Here is a 24,371-nt window from a genome sequence, read left to right as displayed (position 1 = left end):
AAAAGATGAAGAGCTTACTGCATTTCACACTCCTAAAGGCATTTATTGCTACAAAGTAATGCCTTTTGGCTTGAAGAATGTCGGCTTCACATATCAAAGGGCAATGCAGAATATCTTTGACTATATCCTCCACAAAAATGTGGAATGTTATGTGGATGATTTAGTGGTGAAATCAAGAAAGGAGGAGACCACTTGCAAGACTTAATAATGGTGTTCGAACGACTCCAAAGATATCAACTTAGAATGAACCCGTTGAAATGTGCCTTTGGAGTTACTTCTGGAAAATTCCTTGGCTTCATTGTTCAACATCGAGGGGTTGAGATAGATCAAGCCAAAGTTGATGTAATCTTGAAGATGCCCCAGCCCAGAAATATACATGAACTGAAAAGTCTACAAGAAAAATTGGCGTACCTTTGAAGATTCATCTCTAATCTAGCAGGGAAGTGCCGGATTTTTAGCCGTCTCATGAAGAAGGGTGTACCTTTTGAATGGGACCAAGCTTGTAGTAACGCATTCCAAAGCATCAAATCCTACTTGATGAAACCTCCTGTTCTGGCAGCCCCATACCAGGAAAGCCATTGATTCTATATATTACAGCCCAAGAAAGGTCAGTTGGAGCCCTTTTGGCCCAAGAAAATGGTGAAAGTAAAGAAAATTCCCTCTACTACTTGAGTAAGATGATGACCTGATCCTCTTCACCAAGGTATGTAGGCAGCTTAGAGTTTCATTCTAAGTTCAGTCACATGAGTTCAAAAGATACATAGTGCCCTAATCATTGTTCCATATAAGCTTTACAAAACAAATGTGTTTCAACGTGACATGATCATCAAAATTCGAGTTGAGGCATCACGTTGATTGCTCAAATAGGCGCATATTGCAGAAAGAAAGAAGGCAATTTGTGTCGAGCCAAAATGGACATTTCATTGCTTCAATGCTATAAGGATCTGATACATCATTGTCAAGAGACTAAAAGGATGAAATTATTTGTACTTCATCCTATACGAAAAATCTAAGTCATGGAAGCAATTGACGCGAAAGATTGTCACTATCTTGTCTTGAATTCCTTTCCAAATTCACTTCATTTCTTCAAAACATGATGCTACCATAAAGCTTTGCGTAGTTGAATCCAATGTGAGTTGTTCCCCCATCATGTGGCCTAACTGTGAAATTTTTAATTTGGGTTCCGAAGGGTCAAGCAATACATGATCTGGAACTTTGATTAATCCAGAAGGACTTATGCTGCAAAGACTTCTATATGCATGCGAATATGAAAGTTCACTGTCACGACCCAAAATCCATTATAGGTCGTGATGGCGCCGGACACCGCTGTCAGGCAAGCCAACAATACATACTTAGCTTAATTACCCATTTTAGTGTTTTTGAAATCAAAATTTCTTCAATGAAATAATAAAGATAAAACTCATAGAGTAAATAATAAATATTTTTAGCAACTAAATTTCTAAACAATTCACAACCATTCCCAAAACTCGGTGTCACAAGTGCATGAGTTTTTACTAGGGAATTAAGATTAAAATACAAAATCTATCCAGTATACAAATTAGACATGAAGATATAATAACTCTGAAGGAGACTCTGTTGGTTGCGGATCATAATACAGAATGCAACTCACCTATGTCCCCACAATTATTAACCACACCTCTGCGCCCATAAGGCCGCTAGGCATAAATGTACCTGCACAATAAAATGCGCAGCAAGTGCAGCATGAATATGAAAAACAACGTGTACCGAGTAAGTATCAAACCTAATCTCGAAGAGGTATAGACGAGATGACCGACTTTGACACTCACTATGGGTCAATAATATTAAGTAATCATGAAGATAGAAATATTTATATCTACGTGATTCACAGAGTTAACAATAATTCTATTGAACCATCAAAAGTAATTAAATTGCAATAAATTTCCAATTTATCAATTAGCCTCATTTACAGGAATAACATTAATTTCCTTAACAAGCAGATATAATTAATTCTTTAGATTTCCAATTTAACAATCAAATTCCTTCAAATGCAATAATTCTCAATCTATTAATTAAATCCACAAGTTGCAAATAAAATAGCAAGGTATTGTGTAATTATTATTATTAGGCACGATTTCTGTCGAGGTCGTATATCCCGATCCAGAGTGTCGTGTACACTGTCGAGGGACGTGCGACACGATCCATAGAGGCATCTATCCTGCCGAGGCGTTCGGCCCGCTCCACAATAAAGGAGGACATTTTCTTATGTACCTCCGGAAGGAGAGTATATTTATTATAAGATAATTCGGGAGGAAGAACCATTTCTTTTAACAATAATTAATTTAAACAGAAAATTAAGCATATGAGATTTTCATCTTTTAATATCTTCCCTAACAATTCACAATATATATATACAATTAAGTAAATAATACAATTTAGAATAATTTAATTAAGTAAAGAATACAATTTGCACAAGTAATTCATGCTTTTGAGTCCTAAACTACCCGAACTTTAGCATTAATAGTAGCTAAGCACGGACTCTTGTCACCTCGTGCGTACGTAGCCCCCACAATTAACGACAATTATTAATTTAACCACCTATGAAGTAATTTTCTCCTCACAAGATTAGACAAGATACTTACCTCAATTTGCTCCAATTTAATCCTCTAGAAATCCTTTTTCACGATTATCCAACTCTATCTTGCTCGAATCTAGCCAAAATAATTCGATACAATCACTAAACTTTATAGGAATCAATTCTATAAGAAAATACTACATTTTTCAATGAAAATTCGAAATTAAATTCAAAAATAGTCCATGGGACCCATATCTCGAAATTCAGCGAAAGTTATGAAATATGAACGCCCACTCAACCACGAGTCTACCAATACCAAAATCACTAAATTCCGATAATAATTAGACCCTCAAATCCTCAAATCTATCCAAGAAGGTTTTCAAACTTTTCCAACTCAATTCACCAATTAAATGATAAAAACAATGATGGATTCGAGTAATTTAACCAATATTGAATTAAGAACACTTACCCCGTTGTTTTCTCTGAAAATCTCCCAAAAATCATCCAAATTCGAGCTCCAAATCGCTAAAAAAGGATTCAGAACTTAAACTCTCTGCCCAGTGATTTCTTCTACGCGATCGCGAACTTCCTCACGCGATCGCGTAGTACAAAATTTACTGCCCAGAAAATAACACTACGCGATCGCAAACAATGCCACGCGATCGCGAAGTTCAAACCTACATGCCCATGTGATCCGCAAACCATTTCACGCGATCGCGAAGCACAAACACGTGGCCTTCCCTGCTGCTCCACTTACTCTACGTGAACACGACCTACTTCACGCGGTCACGAATACCAAATTCCCATACCTACGCGATCGCAACCCTATTCACGCGTTCGCGAAGAACAAAAACATCACTGCATCAAACAAGCCTACGCAATCGCAGACTGTCTCACGTGATCGCGTAGAACAAAGTCGCCTCTGCCGAATTTACACTACGCGATCGCAGACCAACTTACGCGATCGCATATAAGGAAATTAGAAGACAAATACCAGCAACTATCAGCAATCTCCCAAAGGCCAAAAGTGATCCGTTAGCAGTCCGAAACTCACCCAAACCCCTCGGGACCTCAACCAATTATACCAACAAGTCCCAAAATATCATACAAACTTAGCTGAACCCTCAAATCACACCAAACAACGCTAAAACCACAAATAATCCTCCAATTTAAGCTTAATGAAACTTAAGATTTTCAACTTCTACATTCGGTATCGGAACCTATCAAATCAAGTCCGATTGACCTTAAATTTTCCACACTAGTCATAAATGACATAACGGAGCTATGAAAATTTTCGGAACTAGATTCCGACTTCGATATCAAAAAGTCAACACCTCGGTCAAACTTCCAAACTTAAATTCTTGTTTTAGCCATTTCAAGCGTAATTTAACTACGGACTTCCAAATAAAATTTCGAATACGCTCCTAAGTCCAAAATCACCATACAGAGCTATTGAAACCGTCAAATCCCGATTCCGGGGCCGTTTTCTCAAAATATTGACCGAACTCAAACTTGGCCTTTTAAAGCCAACTTAAGTAACCAAGTGTTTCGATTTCAACCTAAACACTTCCAAATCCCGAACCAACCATCCCCGCAAGTCATAAATTAATAAAAGCTCATACTGTGAGTCTTATTTAGGGGAACGGGGTTCTAACAGTCAAAACGACCGGTTGGGTCATTACATTCTCTCCCACTTAAATATACGTTCGTCCTCGAACGTGCTAAGGACTGTTCCGAAGTTGTCCAAAATCACTATTTAACACCTCGTGCACCTACCCGTGCTACCACACCCAGTTGAGCACATTAGGTCGAGCCAATCTGAAGATTTTTTCCTTTATTTAGGCAATTAAGCCTTAGAGCCCAATCCTAGCATCCAGAATTCTCCACCATGCTTGTTTCTAACCTACAACACCGTATCAATCATTACACGATGCACCAATACAGGATTGCATACCTTGGTTGAATTTAGACCATGCACCGCACCATTCACATTCCTATAATAATATCCCCGATAACAATAGCCGAAATTCCACGAATCTGATGTTCACAACATACCTCATGATACATATAAGTCATTTTCCAACTCTTGAAATGCTTCCACAATGGAAGAAATGTGTAGAAAATTCATCACCAACTGCCGAGTCAACAAATAATTGAGTTTCTCCTTCTGACAAGAACCATTGCCTCATTATGGACCAAATAACGATATTTGGTCTTTAATATGTTTCATAAAAAAAAATCTGGTCGTATTGATCCCAGGTCCAATAATCTTGTCTCACCTCGGTACAAGCTGCCCAAGCAATAAGCCACCTCAGACATGGCAAAAAGTCTTATATGACGCACAATGAGCTAATAGGCTACAGACTCGATTGCAATACATAAGGAAAGACGAACTTTGAAAAGGATTACTCAACCCACGTGACTAATTAGACAACTGAAAAGGTGTCATGAACCTTCCTCAGAAAATGGGACACAAAGCACACAAAATAGAATATAGGGGACTGTATTCAACATCACATTGTTGCGGCATGCAACCCGATCCAAACAACATACCCGTGGCGGCGTGCCACCTGATCCGCACAAAAAGAATCTATAAGGAAATACTTACCGAGCTAGAATGCTCATTACTACAAAATATCCGAATATCTGACACAAGCAAGCTAAGTGCATAATACCATCCCTGGAAGGACCGACAACGCCATACGCTACAAAACTCAAGCACAACTAAGGTGCGATATATGATCTGAATCTCGAGAGCAATCCTGCTCACATAACACCATCGCTGCGTGGAACCTTAACACATAAGAAATTTATCAAGTCGTTTCATTCCTCAAACGGCACAATATAGTATTACATGAAATAATCGATGACGAAACGACATCCAACGTCCGAATACTCCTCCATAGGAAGCTTTTATGCTAACTCTCGTCACCTCGTGCGTACGTAGCCCCACAATTAACGACAATTATTAATTTAACCACCTATGAAGTAATTTCCCCCTCACAAGATTAGACAAGATACTTACCTCAATTTGCTCCAATTTAATCCTCTAGAAATCCTTTTTCACGATTATCCAACTCTATCTTGCTCGAATCTAGCCAAAATAATTCGATACAATCACTAAAATTTATAGGAATCAATTCTATAAGAAAATACTACATTTTTCAATGAAAATTCGAAATTAAATTCAAAAATAGTCCGTGGGACCCATATCTCGAAATTCAGCGAAAGTTATAAAATATGAACGCCCACTCAACCACGAGTCTACCAATACCAAAATCACTAAATTCCGATAATAATTAGACCCTCAAATCCTCAAATCTATCCAAGAGGGTTTTCAAACTTTTCCAAATCAATTCACCAATTAAATGATAAAAACAGTGATGGATTCGGGTAATTTAACCAATATTGAGTTAAGAATACTTACCCCGTTGTTTTATCTGAAAATCTCCCAAAAATCGTCCAAATCCGAGCTCCAACTCATTAAAAATTTTGAAACTTAAACTCTCTGCCCAGTGATTTCTTCTACGTGATCGCGAACTTCCTCACGCGATCGCATAGTACAAAATTTACTACCCAGAAAATAACACTACGCGATCGCGAAGTTCAAACCTACAGGCCCACGCGATCGCGAAGCACAAACGCGTGGCCTTCCCTGCTGCTCCACTTACTCTACGTGAATGCGACCTACTCCACGCGGTCGCGAATACCAAATTCCCACACCTACGCGATCGCATCCCTATTCACGTGACCGCGAAGAACAAAAACATCACTGCCTCAAACAAGCCTACGCGATCGCAGACCGTCTCATGTGATCGCGGAGAACAAAGTCACCTCTGCCCAATTTACACTACACGATCACAGACCAACTTACGCGATCGCGTATAAGGAAATTAGAAGAAAAATACCAGCAGTTATCATCAGTCTCCCAAAGGCCAAAAGTGATCCGTTAGCAGTTCGAAACTCACCGAGCCCCTCGGGACCTCAACCAATTATACCAACAAGTCCCAAAATATCATAAAAACTTAGTCGAACCCTCAAATCACACCAAACAACGCTAAAACCACGAATCATCCTCCAATTCAAGCTTAATAAAACTTAAGATTTCCAACTTCTACATTCTGTATCAGAACCTATCAAATCAATTCCGACCGACCTTAAATTTTGCACACTAGTCATAAATGATATAATAGAGCTATGAAAATTTTCGGAACTGGATTCTGACTCCGATATCAAAAAGTCAACACCCCGGTCAAACTTCCAAACTTAAATTCTTGTTTTAGCTATTTCAAGTCTAATTTAACTACGAACTTTCAAATAAAATTCTGAATACGCTCCTATGTCCAAAATCACCATACGGAGTTATTGGAACTGTCAAATCCCGATTCCGGGGTCATTTTCTCAAAATATTGAGCGAAGTCAAACTTGGCCTTTTAAAGCCAACTTAACGAACAAAGTATTCCGATTTCAATCCAAAGACTTCCAAATCCCGAACCAAACATCCCCGTAAGTCATAAATTAATAAAAGCACATACGGGGAGTCTTATTTAGGGGAGCAGGGTTCCAACAGTTAAAACGACTGGTTGGGTCGTTACATTCAATACAGTTGTGTCGACTTCGCAAATTTTCTGGTGGTAGACCAAAAAATGTTCTGCCATGAAATTCATTGGTACTTCAGCCTCTGAGTTTACTTTCTAATGGCATGGACAGATTGCAATTCCGACACTCCAAGCTCAAGATATGATTTTCTTCGCTAAAAGTATGCAAATCTGAAAGTTCACAGCGGTTGAGTCGACTTCGCAAATTTTCTGTTGATAGTCTGAAAGGATTTCTATTATGAAATTTATTTGAGTTTTATATCTCCGAGTCTACTTTTTGACACTGCAAACGGATTATAATTTCGATATTCCTAGCTCAAGATACAATTATTTTTGCCAAAAGTACGCAAATCTGAAAGTTCACTGCGGTTGAGTTGACTTCGCGAATTTTCTGTTGACAGTCCGAAAGGAGTTCTATTATGAAATTTATATGAGTTTTAGATCTCCGAGTATACTTTCTGACATTGCAAATGGATTGTAATTTTGATACTCCTAGCTCAAGATAAAATTATTTTCGCCGAAGGTACACAAATCTAAAAGTTCACTGCAGTTAAGTCGATGTCGCGAATTTTCTATTGATAGCCCAAACGGATCTCTGCCATGAAATTTATAGGTACTTCAGGTCTCTGAGTTTTCTTTCTAAAGGTGCAAACGGATTGTAATTCCGACACTCCTATCTCAAGATATGACTTTCTTTAACAAGAGCGCGCGAAGCAACAAAGCCAATACACGAGACATGTGCTGAAATTTAAGAAAGAAATAATTGGGAGTAACAGAGGGAATCCAGGTCTCAAAGAGAGGTATCACATACTAAAAATAAAGTTGTTTTTATTGCTCCAAGAAATAAGTACTCCATTACATGATATTAGTTATAAAAAAAATAAAAAAAAATTTGTAAGTCGAGAATCCTAAGCAAAAAAAAATAAAAAAACTCTAAAATCATGGAAAAGGTTTGAAGCTAAGGATTTGTTGGCGGCTTGTCTCAACTGCCCTTTTCAGGAGGGATAATTTCTCTGCTTCATCATTAGATAATGGATGATTGGCTTCAATGGTATAAATCTCCCCATCGGTAATGTCAATGTTCTCTTGACTTTTAGCCAACTTCACTTGTTGTTTATCCAAGAGCGCGATGATCTTCTTCTTTCTGGAGGCCAAGGCAGCTAGCTATTGTTCAACACTCGCAAGATTGTCTTGAAGTCTCTCTACAGACTCGTTCACTTTTTCATATTCTTGTTTTGCATCATCGAGGCGTCGTCGTGCATCAGAAAGTGACTCTTGGTGAAATTCTTTAGTCATCTGGGATGATCTTAAAGCATCGTAATCTGCGTACGTCTTGAAAAAAAGCCTCAAGAGCCTAAAGTAGAAATATCAATAATATTTTCTTTCTTAATTTCCTCAAGAGTCAAAGCGATACTTTCCTTCAAATTTGTGAAGCTATCCAGAGAATCAAGAGAGAACTCTTCGATCCATTCACACAAGGTATGCTACATCGCGTTAACAAAAGAAAGTTTAATACAGGAAACAGTCTTGTGGTTTGAAGTTTGGAGCATCAAGATGTAACGGCCATGGAGTAGGCTCGAAGGCTTTTTGACATTTAGCTTGACTTGCGGCAATCTCCATCTTACTTATCACCGTTGGCTTTGAAAGTATAATATCTTCTGGAAGAACGAGGTGCGACTCTTTGGGTAGACTTAAATCTCTCAATGAAGCGTTATTTGCAGCATGATATTCAACACCATCAAATGAAGTGTGCGGATTTTTTGCGGCCGCATCGAGGGAATTTGGGCTTGTAACACAGTCTTCCACCATGTTGCCACCAAGTACATCATCATACAACTCATCGATGCCCAACTGCAATTAAAAAAATAATAACTTTGGTGTTCAAAAGCAAAAAAAAGGAGTAAATTTGAAGAAAATAATATTTACTCGTTTCTCCAGTTCAGACAATGGCATCGTTGAGCTACAGTCACCCTCTACGAAAAATCCATTATCGATACTAAGAGCATCCAAGTCAGCAAACTCACTATGGCTTGTGTCCTTAACCTTCTTCTTTGAACGATTCCAATGTATGTCGTGACTAACATCACTCTCGTTCAAACTGGAAGTCGCACTAACATTCACAACCTTATTGGGCAAAGCAGAAGCTTGAATCCTTTCCTCATTTGTTGGCACGACGTTGGCTGTCTTTGCAACATCTTTGTTTGGTGAAGTAGGAGGCGCTTTCCTTTTGCAAGGATTGTTCGTCACCTCCACAATGGCAGTAGTTGTCTTGGAATCAACAACACATGTTTAGCTCTTTTGTCCACATGGCATCCCCGCCCGTCGAAGGGGTAGACCCAAATAAGACCTTGGTACTTGGCGAAGGATCTTTCAATCTTAACTTGGACTTCGATCTTTTGACGTTGATCATCTTTGGAGGATAAAAGAATATCATCTTTCCTTGGAACTTTCAAAATGATGTGAGTACTTTGTCAGGAGGAGTGCACTCGATGAGCTGACGACTAACCTTTGAAGGACGCATAGGGACAATAACCTTTGACGAACCTCCAAGACGAACACATGAGTCCCAGAGCTGCACTAGCATTTTCAGTGAGCCGTCATAAGGTTGCTCTATGAGGTTGCCAGGAACATCTTGACAAAAACCAAATTGACGACTAAACCTATGGGAGCTATAAGATTCCATAATATGAATGTCATCATGCCTAAGGGTGATGAAGCTTGAGCGAAGACTTATAAAAAAGTCACGCCAAGAATTCGATTGTTCGTCACGATCAGTAAGATTCAATTCCCTCCCTTGTAGCATAGTCAAATGGTGAAGTTGTCGCGTACTAACTTGTTGAAATAACTCATGGGCATTACTAAGTTCAAAATGCTTGGCCATCTTCTCGCCAGAAACCTTGCACATTTGCAGACCTCGTTATGGACGCTTAACACGATAGTAGGTGTCGAAATATGCTCCTATCCATCCATATACATAATGAATAGGAAAGAGTGCTTTGCAGGAACCCAAATCTTTAGAAGTGGAGACCTCCTTCAAGCCATGGTAGATACTTGCAAGGACTGGAACCGCCAAGGAAAACTTCTCTCCATGAGCCATCAAACTCGCGATTATGAAGACGCTATCACGAATGTAGTCGATCTTCTTATTGGGGAACACAAATTTGCAAAGCCAACATGCAAGTAAAGCTGCCAAATAAGTCTCAGCTCTAAATGACTCCTCCACGCCAAGCTCAATAAAGGGGCATTCTCCTCATCGGTTCATGGTAGGAAGCTCTCGTCAATATTTCCAGAAGGATTATGATTCAACTTGGGCCTTTTAGTCCGATTCCTTGATGACTTTTGCAGAAGCTTGGCATACCTACTCGGACCTCGAAACCAAAACTCCACCCAATAACGAATGGAAACCTCGTGGACATCATCCTTCATGAGTTTGTAGAACGCCGAGAATAGGTGCAGATAACTTCTTGGGAGGAAAGGTTTTCCTTGATCGTCCGCTTGTGTCAACTCCTTAGCCAAGGGGATAACTTTGTCGTAGATGGACCCATGCACTGGAAGGCCTCCGAGCTCGCAAGTCCTACAAAGAGATGGAGAGTTCACCAATAGAGGTAGAAATTGTGTTGGTAGATGGATGCCAAAGCTCACAAAAGGCACGGAGGACATTCTCATTGTAGTCATATGTGAACAACGAAGCAAAGATGGCGTCATAGACCTTGATGCCATCCAGAGTCAACTTGTTACGGGAAAGAACATCTTCTACCTACTCCCGATATTTGGACGTATAGCGAACTTCAACAAAGCCGGAAGGAGGAGTACTCCAAGTGGCAAGACGTCCATCGTGATCACGATGAGGAGGACTAGCAGACGCGACCTTCTGATGGGTAGAGGACTTCAAAACTAGGACCTTCATGTTGGTTGCTTTGCCCGAAAATCTATCCAATGCATCCTTCATCTCTCTAGTCGACCATTCTGCAAGATCAAGGGAGGCGTCAAGCGGCTTCCTAGCGAGCGCAAAAGCACCTATCACCAGAGGATGAACTTTTAAAGCGAGAACTTAGGCGCGCGGATTCTGCTTGTCGCTAATAATCTCAAGGTGTGGATATGGTGTATCGTGGTCAATAAAATGCATCCTTGCTGATGGAATTCACAGTCAGATGTGCTGCTCCGAGAGTCTGCAAAAAGAAAAAGGAAGAATCTATGAAAACCAGCAAGACTGAAAGTGACAGCATGTCATAATATATTGCCTAAATTCGAGAAAATATCTGGAAAGATATCAGCACATTCAGATTATGATTTTTACCTATGTCGTAGCTCCAGAAGTCTAGTTTCCGTAGCCATGAACCGCTCATGATTTTGATGCACCTACACCAAGATATGATTTTTTTGGTTAAGTCGCACAAAACTAAAATGTCGAGCATGACAGGACTTGAACTAAGCTTAGGAAGCTCACCTGGGATGATACAATGCGAATTTAAATCCAAATTTTTGATATGTTGTAGTACTCTAAGTCTAGCTTCTGTAGCCTTAAACCGCTCATGATTTAGACATTCCTACACCAAGATATGATTTATTTGGTTAAGACGTGCAAAGTCGAAATATCGAACGCGACAGAACTTGGAACCAAGTTTAAGAAGTTCACATGGGACAGTACAAAGCGAATTTAACCTCAGTCTTTGAACGTATCTTGCCTCTAAGTGTCTACTTTTTGGAGGATCAAATGGATTGAGTTTTGGAAGCTCCTACGACGAGATATGATTTTTTTCCCGATAGACGCGCAAAGCTGATAATTGGAGAATTAAGCAACGGTATTATGTAATGCCAACTATTGAAGAGTACCTACTAAAACCAACCAAAAGGTGGTACTGTTGCTTTCATCAAGAGTGGAGGACTGCTGCTATGGCAACGATACAAGGAGAAAGTGGCCAGTTTATAGGAACCAACAAGGAAGAAATTAAGGAAATTCTTGGTGTTCAAACTATTGACATGTGCAAATAAGGAAATATCATGTCCGATTTGTTCATGAATAGGTTTGAAATAAGGAAATCAAAGCAGAAAAGAAAAATTATTGTTAGCCCAAGTGTTTTTACGGGAAAGTGGGGAATGCTTTAAAATTTTCCATGATTGATGCCATCAGACAGTGGGGAATGCTTTAAAATTTTCTATGTTTGATATAGTTAAGTTACTAATGCTGGCCAATGTGGAGTCTCCCCAATTCATAGGAGGAAATAACGAGTAAGGAAAATATATTATTGTAGCAGCCAAATTGGAAGAGCACTATGTTGTGAGAGTTTTCTTTGAGTAAATATTCCAAGCGCATCAAAGGAAAGCATATCTTTTGAACCGGAATTCAAGTGAATAAACCAAATGTTTCTCGTAAATCCAGCGGTTTAAATTTTAATTTGTCCTGGGTGGATATGTTCGACTTAGTTCAATATGAATTTAATTATTCTTTAATTAAGTTGATACTATATAATAAAGGTCACCAAATTCATTTTCTCACTAGAGAAGGGGAATTAAGCTACAAGAGCCAAGTCTCGCCATTCATTTCGGCAAGCCTACATCCCGATAAGCCTTGAATTAGGGGGCATTTGTAGACAAATAAAATTTTATTAAATTTATATCCACAAGTAATTTGGATTTCATCATGTATTAAATACATATTAGTCCAAATGATACTATGGGCTAGTATAATCGGGTCGATTATTTAAATCTAAAATGAATTAATTTAAATAAAAGTCCAATGTATTATTGGGCTAGCCCGTCAATTGGTCTTCTATCAAATAGGTCGGCCCATAAGTCTCAAGCCCAATGATCCACTAGGGTTTTCTTGGAGACTACTCCACCCCACACCTATATAAAGGGGTCAAAGAAGAAAGCTAAGACAAGCAAGTAAGCAGAAGGAAAGGCTAAAGAAACTCTAAAGAATAGCATCTAGGTCTCCATTCATATCTGCAATCGTCGTCTGTGGTCAAATTTCAAAGGCGGACTCAAATCATAAGCGGGCGGCTTCAAATATTCCGTTCATGATAACCCAACAACAAATCCTGGTTCGTGACGAGCTTCAAGTTGTTCGTGACGCACCGCAAATTTGAAATCCGTCAAGTTCAAGATTAAGCTCTCAAGCTCTTGAACCATCATTTGTGAGGAGAAGAATCAGATGACCACATCTCTTTAGATTCGAGATATTCTAGAGATTGTAACCCCATCACTTGAAATTAAATATAATATTTGTCGCTATATTTCTTGTCTTGATTATTATTTTTCAGGAATGAAATTTAGTTGTTATACTTATATCTCGCAATCTATAAGGAATTTGGAGATGATCCAAAAATAAAAGTTGCAGCCCTTGGTGTCTAGTTTTCAGAAAGTTAAACCATTTATAATTTGAAGTTTTGTACAAAATGTTATGACCATTATACTAGAGGCTCTCTGGAAGAGCTAGGAACTTGTTATTCGCGATTGCGAAAGGCAAATTTTGGGCTGAAAAAAGTTGTGCTTCACGATCGCGAAGTATTTTCCGCGGTCGCAAAGAGTAAATACCTGAGCAGTAGCTATATTTCGAGGTTTCAGCCATGTTTAACATATTTGGAGCTATGGTGCTCGGATTGAAGCAATTTTTGAGGCGATTTTTCACCATATGGATTGGGTACGTGTTCTATATCCGAAAGTGATCATACTTCATGATTCTATGGTTATATTCATCATTTATTTCGGATTTAAATGGAAGAAATCAAGAATTTTGCAAAACTTTTCAAGAACGAAAATTTATGATTTGGATGTCGAGTTGTTATCGGAATTTGATAAAATAGGTATGGTTGAACTCGTATCGGAATGTGTGTTCACATTTCGTGAAAAGTATGTTGGGTTCGAGAGGTGGGCCCTGCTTTAACTTTGGTTAACATTTTAGAATAAAATTTATGTCGATGTTTTATTATCCGGAATTATTTTCGATGAATTTTAATAAAATTATACAATTAATTTGAATAGATTGGAGTTGTTCGGAGGATTAATTCAAGCAAGACGGCTATTTTGAAATATCAGCATAACTTCGAAAAGGTAAGTATCTTGCCTAATCTTGAGTGAGGGAATTACCCCTTAGGCATTGAGTTGTATGTGCCATTTGTGTAATGTGAAAGCCGTGTACGCGAGGTGACGAGTACGTACTTGGTTTATATGTATAAATATTATTGGTTGAAATTCGTAGACGTCTTTATGTATTAAATTGGAAAATTGTTGGAACTTAGTAAATCCTTGAATTGTCATGCATCATTCCTTGTTTATCGAATTTGTACTTTATATGATAATTTGGTGTTATTGTTACTTGTATTTTTTTGTGAATTCTATGTGTTGTTGATTTGATAATTTTCTTGAAATTAAATTCATTATGAAAATTCTTATTTGCAAATAATTATTAAATAAGCTTAAAAAGAGGCGTTAATATATTTATCAAAATTTTGGATTACAGAAGGCGTTATCCTATGTTGAGTTACTTTTCTATCTATGTTGTTGTTTTGAGGTTTTATATATGTTGTGCAGAGCCTTGGACTATTTGTTGAGAAATTAATTGATTTTGCTATATCTTTGGAATTGGTCGTGGTCATTGGGCAAATTGTGATATGAATTGTTGTATTGTATTGTCGTTTAAACACTCTCCTTGATGTTACTTATGTTTCCTACCTTGCTTGTTAATGATATATATGTACTTGGTACGGAAGAGTGTAAAGCACGAAGGGTGATGCCGTGCCATTTGAGAGTGTAAAGCAATAAGGGTGATGCCATGCTATTGAGAGTGTAAAGCACGAAGGGTGATGCCGTGCCATTTCATTTATATTATAAGGTGAGGATGAGAGTAAAAGCATGAAGGGTGATGTCGTGCCATTATTTTTATATTATCTTATATTCATGACACAAAGGGTATTTCCGTACAGGCGAGGACGAGAGACATATATTATATTGTGATATCGTTTTGTTGTGTATACTTTCATGCCTTTATCTTGAGATGTTATTGTGCACCTATATTTTCTATGTGACTTGTAGTCGTTGTTGCTTCCTGTGTGCCTCCACTTTATTTCTTTTATTGTTATTGGTATTTCTCCCACCTAGTTGGTATTGTTATATGTATGCACGGTGAGATAGATATAAATACACGAAGGGTGTTGCCGTACCAATTGATGTGATATGATGAATATATTTCTCACGCCAGAAAAGTTAAATGAGGTGTCACATGGTGACTTTTATTTGAAAGAATTATATTAGAAAGATATTCACTTGAAAGAAGTATATTTGAAAGATATTTATTTGAAAGAATTATAATGGAAAGATATTTATTTGAAGGAAGTATATTCGAAATATATTTATTGAAAAGGATTATATTCTAGAGACTTTTATTGAAAAACTTATAGATAAAAGATGTATATTTTGAAGGACTTGATTAATTAGTTGTACTTGTGTTTATTATTCGTTTGAGCAATATTTATGATGTTTCTGTTGCCTTGTTGTTTAAATCACTAGTTGATTGGTGTTACTATCACTGTTATTTATTTTCTATTATTTTTGTATGCTATATTACACATGTTATTTGACTAGTGAGTGTCTTGACTGTACCTCGTCACTACTCCACTGAGTTTAGTCTTGATACTTACTGGATACCGATCGTGGTGTACTCATACTACATTTCTGCATACTTTTGTGCAGAGCCAGGTATTGAAGATATCAAATTCCTACAGAGATTAGAGTATGATCGCAAGGACTCAAGGTAGGACTGCTTGGTCATCGCAGTCTCTTGGAGTCTTTCCATTTTATTGTACTATTAATTTCTTATTCGATCAAGACTGTATATTCGATCCCTGAGATAATTCCATGTATTCAGTTAGAGTTCGTGACTCAGTATTACCAGTCTTGGAGTGTGAGCTTACTTAGTCTTAGAGGCTAAGTGACATCACGACGCCTGTGATGGAATTTTGGATCGTGACATTTATCTTCATGTTAGAAGAGTAAAAACTAAAAAGGTTGGTTTATGACAAGTGGATCACAACGATATAATGTTTGAGAACATTGTCTTGAGTTTCCCAAAAATATTGTGCAGTAAAACTATTTTTCGAACATCTTTTGAACCTGCTAGTTTTTGTATACAAAATAAGCTTTACTCAATAATTTTCACCTCTGGCATTTCTACCAACCTTTTGGCACTTTGCAACTAAACTTGTACTTTCACAATGCTCGCAAGCAAATACTTTAATAAAAAAGTGTCATGTGAAATCTCATGAGACTTGCTTTTGGGAGAGCAATAGGGAATAACACCCCACCAGAATCCCCTTATTGACGGTAGAGTCCACTTTAGTCATCGCTGTACACTCTCTAGACAAACGATTTGATTCCTTACTCTAATTCGAAATCGGTCTCTTTCTATTCTAATTCCTCTCACAACAACAAATTTTAGCCCACGGAAAAAGATTGCTCAACCACCAATCCTATAGACACTTCAATTCATCCATTAATTTTAGAAAAATTAACATTCTATCATCAACTCATTCTTATCTACTTCCTCTATTCCAAAAAGTTATCTTCGTCTCCTCTCAGTTACCAAATGATCTCTGTTTTTCATGAAGTAACAAAATGTACCTTGGGTCAGAGTTTGCACACTTTTGAGTTCCAATCATTGATAAACTAAATTATAGAATGTCTATAACTTCTAAAAGACCTTGATAAAGAGGGAGGTATGGAGGTTCCAGAAAACTCTTTAAGTAAGAATTCACATTTTCCAGAAATTTCTCAATACTTCTCATTTGATGGTTCTCTTATTTTAACAAAAAAAGATTAACTCAAAGGTGTTATCTAGGACCAATATGTTTAGCTGCTAGAAATTTTATTTTTTTTAAAAGACAATGACAAACTGAAGCATAGAAAATTTATATAAAAAACGAATTACTATGCTCAATAATTAAATATTTTTGAGAGGCTTAAATTACCACCACTGGACAAGTTGAGAAAGGATCACTAAGTCCACACAAACCCTTTAAAGAAGAACTTAGAACTGGCATGTCAACCTTCAACAAACAATTAGTTTACCTGTAGTAGTAGCACGGTGTTATCTCCTTCGTATGTACAGGCAGGGACATAAACGGCAAATAACTCAGGGAGTCCACTGCTACTTAGATATCCATGACCTCCACATAACTTTCGGCATTCTTCAATTCCATCCTAGAATAAAATTGCAATGAGGCAAGAAGCGTGTTATGTTGAATGGCATGACAATGGATTCAAAATTTCAAGTAAACAATTAGAGAAAAGTTCTTTTCTTTTCTTTTTTTTCTTAAATAAGCAACCGTGTTTCTTGAATCTGAAGAAAAGATCAGGTCCCAAAAAAAAATCCCAAGGTACATTCAAGAGAACGTTAACGGTTTATTAAGCCAGTCCAATCCAATTGAAGAAGACACGCTTGCTAGTCTCTTATCCCAATAAAAATGAGGAATGTTTAGGAGACTACATTATAGCGGACAACTCAATCATCAGAGCATCTTAATCAGCCAAATATTAGATTTCAATGCCCACAAGTAAGAACGAAAACTGTATGACAGGCCAAACTTAAAGATGTGTTAAGCCATATATTTTTTTCTGAATATGTTCTCTGCACATGTATATTATAAAATTTCACTCTCAACAGAAACTAACATCTCCCTTATACATAATTCATGTAAAAGACTTGGAAATATGACCCAAAAGCCCCAGACAAGGATGACAGCGTCAATCCAAGATTGTAAAGCGCAAGGTAGGTGGACAATCAAAGTTGTTGTCACTACTTAGAGCAGTGGCAGTGGTTGGCAGTGAACATCAGATTGGACATATTTTCCTTCTCTGGTAACTTGTGAAACTCTGAAATTTTAGGAGCAAATATAATAACTACCACGTAATATAGTATGGTAATGAGCCAAAAATTATGATACCAAAATCACTGATACAGAAAAGAGATTTACTTTTAGGTTCGGCAACATCAGTTATTATGCTCATGTATTAACAGGATTCAGCCTAGTAATGTTTTTGAACAGTGTAACTATCATTTCACTTAATTAGAGGCCAGAAATTCCAAAGTTTCCTAACAGTTAAAGCTTATTGTTCTTGCTCCTGGTAAACCTTTCCAGACTTGCTACTTGTAAGACTACTTGAACACGAGAAGCTAAAACTTGAATACTAGAAAAAGGTAAAGAACAAACCTCATCAGCATTTGATCTCTTGGAATGCGCACATGATCAAATCTTAATACCCCATTATCCATAGTATTATATGCCCCGTTTCCAAATTTCATTCCAATGTCTCCAACAGTAATACCTGGAAAAGGTTTGTGGTCCTCCAAGCTTCGTAGTTGGACAATAAAACCTAAAATATGAATTAGTCAATAAAATGTAAGTGCAACTTTCCTAAAAATTTAAAATGCACTACACCATCTTGTGACATGAGAATCATTGACTTACCATTAATCCCGTAGTCTTTACCATTTGTTATAAGACGAGCGTACACAACAGCATGGGTAGAGACTTTACCCAATCCACCAGGCCACCACTATTCCAAATTGTAAAAAGCCAGAGATCAGAGAAATCCACTAATTATTAATGAATCTAGTAAATTTAATCGCGCTTCGCGCGGTTATAAATAAATAAATTAACATTTTCTTTTACATATTTTAAATTTAATCCGTATACATATAAAATTTTCTTGTGTATAAGAAAATTGATTTTATATCTAACACTCTCCATATCATTGATTTTACAGAGAGTGGATCACAGGAAGAAAGACAATCATATTGTAGCAAATTGGAATACATATTTAAGATAACACTACAATCAAGATTTAGTTCAAAAATTGGTCATCTAATGTCTGATTTCTGGAAAGAACTTGTAAAAGCCTTTACCTATTTCCTAGTAGTGTTATAAACTTAAAAAAAAAAAAAAGAACCTTTATTCAAAACTCTTTTAAAATCTAATAGACATGCAATTTCAGAAAGTTCAAAAGCAAGCATCACGAACCCAAGTGGAGGGGACAAAGAAGTAAGATCATAATAGCTACGGCTTGATCCTGAGACCTGTGCTATCTTCGGCCTAAATGCTACCTAGCTAAATCAAACATACATAAAATAGACTTCATAGCATTCCCGCAGTACATTAATCTTCTCATAAATTCACTTGTCTACTTCTAAATGGATGATTTTAGCTTCAGAATGTTGACCAGCTTTCTGAGGGTCGAGGAAGCAATCCAATTTTCAACAGTTTCATACTTTTCAGTGGGCATTTCCTCACATTTATCTTAGAACATCAAGGTGTTCTACCCGTTTGTATTATCCCTCTTTCTTTTCTTGCCTTCTTCCTCTTTTTGTGTTGTTGTTTTAGAAGCATCATCGTCAAAACTTGAGAGGACAAGTAACAACATCCCAACACCAAGTTTACACTTCAAGAAATTACCAATTTGAATTGCTGGTTAGTTAAAAAGGGAAAATAAGATCTCTGAACATCATATATATTATGTACCTCATGTTATTGTTCTTAGTAACAGAATAACTCCACGGTTTTGAACAGGAAAGTCTCATTTTCTGTGTCCACATTTTATCCAGATCTCATGATTATATTTAGTTTAATCCATGTTGATGAAATATCTATAAGATGGTTGAGTAAAATGTAAACACACGGTGGAGAATGAATAGAAATTCTTTCTTGTAAAGAATCTCTAGTATCCTCATATTCGATATTAATGGAAAATTCTTTCTTGTAAAGTAAAATCTAAAATGAAGAGAAACAAATCTAGAGTTAGTTAACAAATGCAACTCAAGAATGTTCATATATTAGAATAAAGCAAATCTGAGAAAGAGAAGCACAAAGAGTAAGAGGTCAGTTGCCAACAATACTTTAAAGGAATTATCTATCCAAATCCATAACAAAAGAGAGTCGAGAGATCAGTGAGTTCTCTCATTTTTATTGCATCTACAATTCAATTAAATTCTATCAACAACAGTTTAATGGTAAGCCGGTGAGTTCTCTTATTTTTATTGCATCTACAATTGAAATAAATTCTATCAACGGCAGTTTAACAGTAAGCCGGTTAGACATTTCTCTTTCAACAACTCAAGAGTAAAGTAGATGAAATATTCAATTCGCTATCCACGGCCAAAGCTTATCACACATCTAATATGGTGATATCAAATCTTATCACACAGAAATTGAGAAGGAAATATAAAATTCATCTTCTAAAGCACTTCCAGTCACTATACTTAAAGTACTAAAAAAACCATTACCTACATCTCAGTCAGAATTCAAAAAATAGTTCTTATACCATGACTGATATCTAGGAACAGTAAATATGAACTCCAAAAGTTATATGGATTTTTAATTCCAAAAAAACTTAAAAATAATGATTATCCACCTCTGTTATGTAATATAACTCTATGAAATTTGTTTGCCAAATGCATCCAGTAAAATCTACCATGCAAATAATATGATCAAGATGTACTTTGGCTATTTCTTATAACTGTATATTTGTTGACTAAAATGTTAAACTGTATTTTGATTCATTCATATTTAACCCTACGTTCAAGTTCAATATAAAAGTTATAACATAAAGGTAGATTTGTAGAGAATTTCTCTTCTTATTGATTATATTTTGCTTATTATTTCTTTAGACCATATTATCAAGCACATAAAGAACATGATATAGACTATTGTTTCTTTCAACTTTTCATATTAATAAGAGTAGTTACCTAATATTCAACAAATTGTTAGGAAATTAATGCTTCCAAAATCCCAAGAACATTTCATAGAGACCCACATAATTCTTAAAATTTTAATTAATAGAAGATATGAGATAGTAACCCTACAATTGAGGACATTTGAATTCAGGGCTGGATTTCCCCGAGTCGTAGTTACTGGAGCATCAAGGCACATACTCTAGACAACGACTTGAAAGAGTGGCAAAAGTCTAATATGAACATAGCATATTTAGGGAAAAGCCCCAAATTTGTATCTTCAAGTTCTAATAGAATCCCAAACCCTGTTTCAGGAGAACCCATGACAATTCCTAATAAAAATTGCTTACAAAAATAAGTGAACATCAAAAAAGAAAGAAAAAAGAATGTACCTTTAAGAAAAGAACTACCTCTTTTACCATTGAAATTTATCCACCGAAAAGTTTGATATTCATCACTCCTTTTCCTTAAGCTTACTTTGAATCTTTCTTTGTCCTTTGTCTTCATCTTCTCATCAAATATGAAATCCATACGCAGGATCTATGAAAATCGAGATGGGATCAAGAGGGGAACGCTGTCATCTTGCGCTCCTCGATAAGATTTGTGAAGACTGACGATATAATGATATCGATGTTCGTGTGGGAAACGGCATATAAACAACCGTTTCGAAAAAAAGGCGTATAAAAAATACTTTGTAACCGAATATATATGTGAAGAGAAGTTCGGACTTCGGAGAGAAGAAAATGGGGGGAAAATGACAAAAAAAGGGAAAAATAAGATAAATGCAATTCCTAGTCCGTAAGAGGTGCCACCTCACCGGGCTTAGGGCCTCTATATAGATAAGCATATTGTAATAGGTCAGCAAAAAATAAAGCTAATACAGCCATTTCAGAATAGCACATTGAACTGATACAAGCAAAAGATGCTGTATAGGAGGTATATCTTGCATAAAAGAGTGTCATATACTTTGAGCATCACACTCCTCAAAATGTTAAAAATGGAGAGTTGTTTTGCAAAAACAAAACACGGAAAAGCAAGTAGTGGATAATTCTCACCTTGCTTGACGTCAATGTAGGACTATGAATGACAAATTCATCTGTTTGAGGATCAAATGTGGCAGTGGTCTCAAGGCCTTGCACATTGGACCCATGTCCAAGTTCAGTTTGAGCGTAGCACCCAATTATTTGCATCTTATAGGCCAACGGCAACCACTTTTTCTGCTGTTCATCTGTGCCCTGTCCTTTTATGGCCGGTATAAACATTCCCTAACAGAGAAAAATGGTGGCAGGTGAGCCACAATCCAAGGGCTTAAAGCAATTGAAAATAGAAAGGGGAAAAAACAAGAGCACCGACTTTAACATTAGTGTTTCTTTTCAAAATCGTCAAGCGCATTAAGCATGTATATACTCAATATAAGCAGTAGCGTAGAAAGAATTTAACATAGGCAAAAGCAAAAGCCAAACAAGATGTTACCCAATGAAGATCGGTAAAGGCAGGCTCATCTACAAAATGCCTTAACTTAGCTGCTTCTTCTTCGGCAGAAACAAAAATTCAAGGTAATCAGCATGCACATAATAAGACAGCTCTTCGTTGGCAACATTTTTTTATTTTTTAATTCCCCGAATGTTTCCACACTTCCCCTCCAGGATGACTCGAACCCAGGACCTAAATGTCGTGGGTGGAGGTGCTTTACCAACTGAGCAACCCTCACTAGGTGTTGGCAGAAAACATATGATAAGGATTAAAAAGTAAAACAAAGTCATACCAGAAAGACGAAGTTAAATGATCCGTTTCCATGCATATGCCGCCTTTCTTAGCGTGTTCTTAAATAGTTCTTTCCTGGGAAGCATAGTTCTGCCTTCCTTGCTGAAGCCCTATATCCCACAAAGACACTCGGTAAAGATTAAGGACATGCAAAATAGTAACAAGGCAGAAGCAAATAACATAGTCAAACAAGACAATACCCTCCTTCAGAATCTCCCTCAAACAAATGACATGCGCCAAACAACATAATCCCCTCTTGTCAAAGTCTCGTTCAAAAATTATGCACTAAAAAGTTTTTGATCAATTTTCCAACCAAAACATTCACCGGCTGAATCACACGCACCAGTGGTACGTTAAAATGTATCAAAATGGAAATTTTAAACCAAATTTTGAATGAACATAAAAAGACAGTTGCTTTGGCTGGTAGAAAAAGGGAAAAAATTTTACTCCTAAAAAAAGTAGCTTTTCAGCATCACAATCCTAGTTTTCAAACACTAACAACAGAATGCATCAGACAGCATATCCGTTCACAAAAAAACATGGTAGCATTTCTCACAAACGTTTTACTTACTAACTAAATCATCCTAAAGTTCAAATACATGTGAGCACTTAGCATTTATCCAAACACTAGACCCTACTCCCTAGCATTTATCCAAGCACTAGACCCTACTCCCTAGCATTTATCCAAACTAGTCCCTACAAAAAAATTCTAATGCACTTGCTCCATCGGGTTGACATTTTTTTTTTACTCATAACTTCAGGCAATTCTAACGCCAAACAATGATTCATCCACACAGCTTCAATAAAATTTTAGCCTACTAAATAATGTTTGATCAAAGTTCAATACAGAAAGTGGTCAGTTTATATCAGTTAAATCAAACACATTACTGGCTTCCCAAAACCTATCAAAATCAAATCTTTCTCTCTTAAACCGCAGTGACTGAGAAAACCTTCTGGCGCCAATGTCCAGTTTTCTTTCACTTTCAATACATTAAGCCTCTACTACTGAAAGTGCAACCTTTTGTCCTTCTTGGTTGTGTTTTTTATAGAAGAAAACGCCTTGCAAATTGTTTGATACATCAGTTGTAACATATCTTTGTAGCTTTATCAATATCAGAATTAGCTACAAACTGCTAATTTTCGTAACCTATTATTCCCAATTGTGTTATTGCTTGTCTAACTAATTTTAACTATTGTCCTTTGCATCAGCTTCTGTGAACTGTTGATTTAGTGGGAGTTGGAAAAAAGAATTTTAAGCAGAGGTTCTCCCTCGTGTGTGCTGGTCATGGCTCTAACTTTGTGATTTCTTCTCAAGGGTGTGGCCTTGTGGATAATGAAATGGGTTGAGAATTACGAGGTCTCGGATTTAATTTTGGTGGTTTTTTTCTAACTGTCCAAATTTTCTAACCCCATGAAATCACGATTATCAAAAGAAAAAAGGAAAAGAAAAAGGAGTTATGATAGGACCAGTCCAGTGTAGAACCACTTTCACCAGTCCAATGTAGAACATAGATATTCGACTGGCCATAGGACCACATTAACAATGGTGATGATGAAAGTGCAAAACCAATCATATGCACACGCAATTTATCTGATTGGACGTCGTACACGAAAGGCTTATGCTTTTACCCCGTTTCATAATTGAAATTTGTCGTCCCCCCTATGCTTTTACACGCAATTTATCTAGTACAAGTGTTTAGTTGTGGGCTTAATATAATTACTAAAGTACTTC

At 36.9% G+C, this 24,371-nt stretch overlaps 1 protein-coding gene across 1 annotated transcript; it reads right to left on the bottom strand.

The window, feature by feature from the left end:
• Positions 1-17,387: 17,387 nt before the first annotated feature.
• On the bottom strand, positions 17,388-22,746 carry LOC107829163 (putative peroxisomal acyl-coenzyme A oxidase 1.2). Its single transcript, XM_075246871.1, has 5 exons — positions 22,349-22,746; positions 21,268-22,140; positions 18,618-18,705; positions 18,360-18,522; positions 17,388-18,021 (listed from the first exon to the last, which is right to left on the bottom strand). Exons 2-5 carry the CDS (start codon positions 21,295-21,297, stop codon positions 17,949-17,951), a joined length of 354 nt encoding a protein of 117 aa, XP_075102972.1. The 5' UTR covers positions 21,298-22,140; positions 22,349-22,746; the 3' UTR covers positions 17,388-17,948.
• Between the last annotated feature and the right edge of the window lie 1,625 nt (positions 22,747-24,371).

Source organism: Nicotiana tabacum, chromosome 23, assembly GCF_000715075.1.
Source record: "Nicotiana tabacum cultivar K326 chromosome 23, ASM71507v2, whole genome shotgun sequence".
In the NCBI taxonomy this organism is placed as follows: domain Eukaryota; kingdom Viridiplantae; phylum Streptophyta; class Magnoliopsida; order Solanales; family Solanaceae; genus Nicotiana; species Nicotiana tabacum.
The sequence above is the reverse complement of the archived record's forward strand: the minus strand, read 5'-3'. Positions and strand labels throughout refer to the sequence as shown.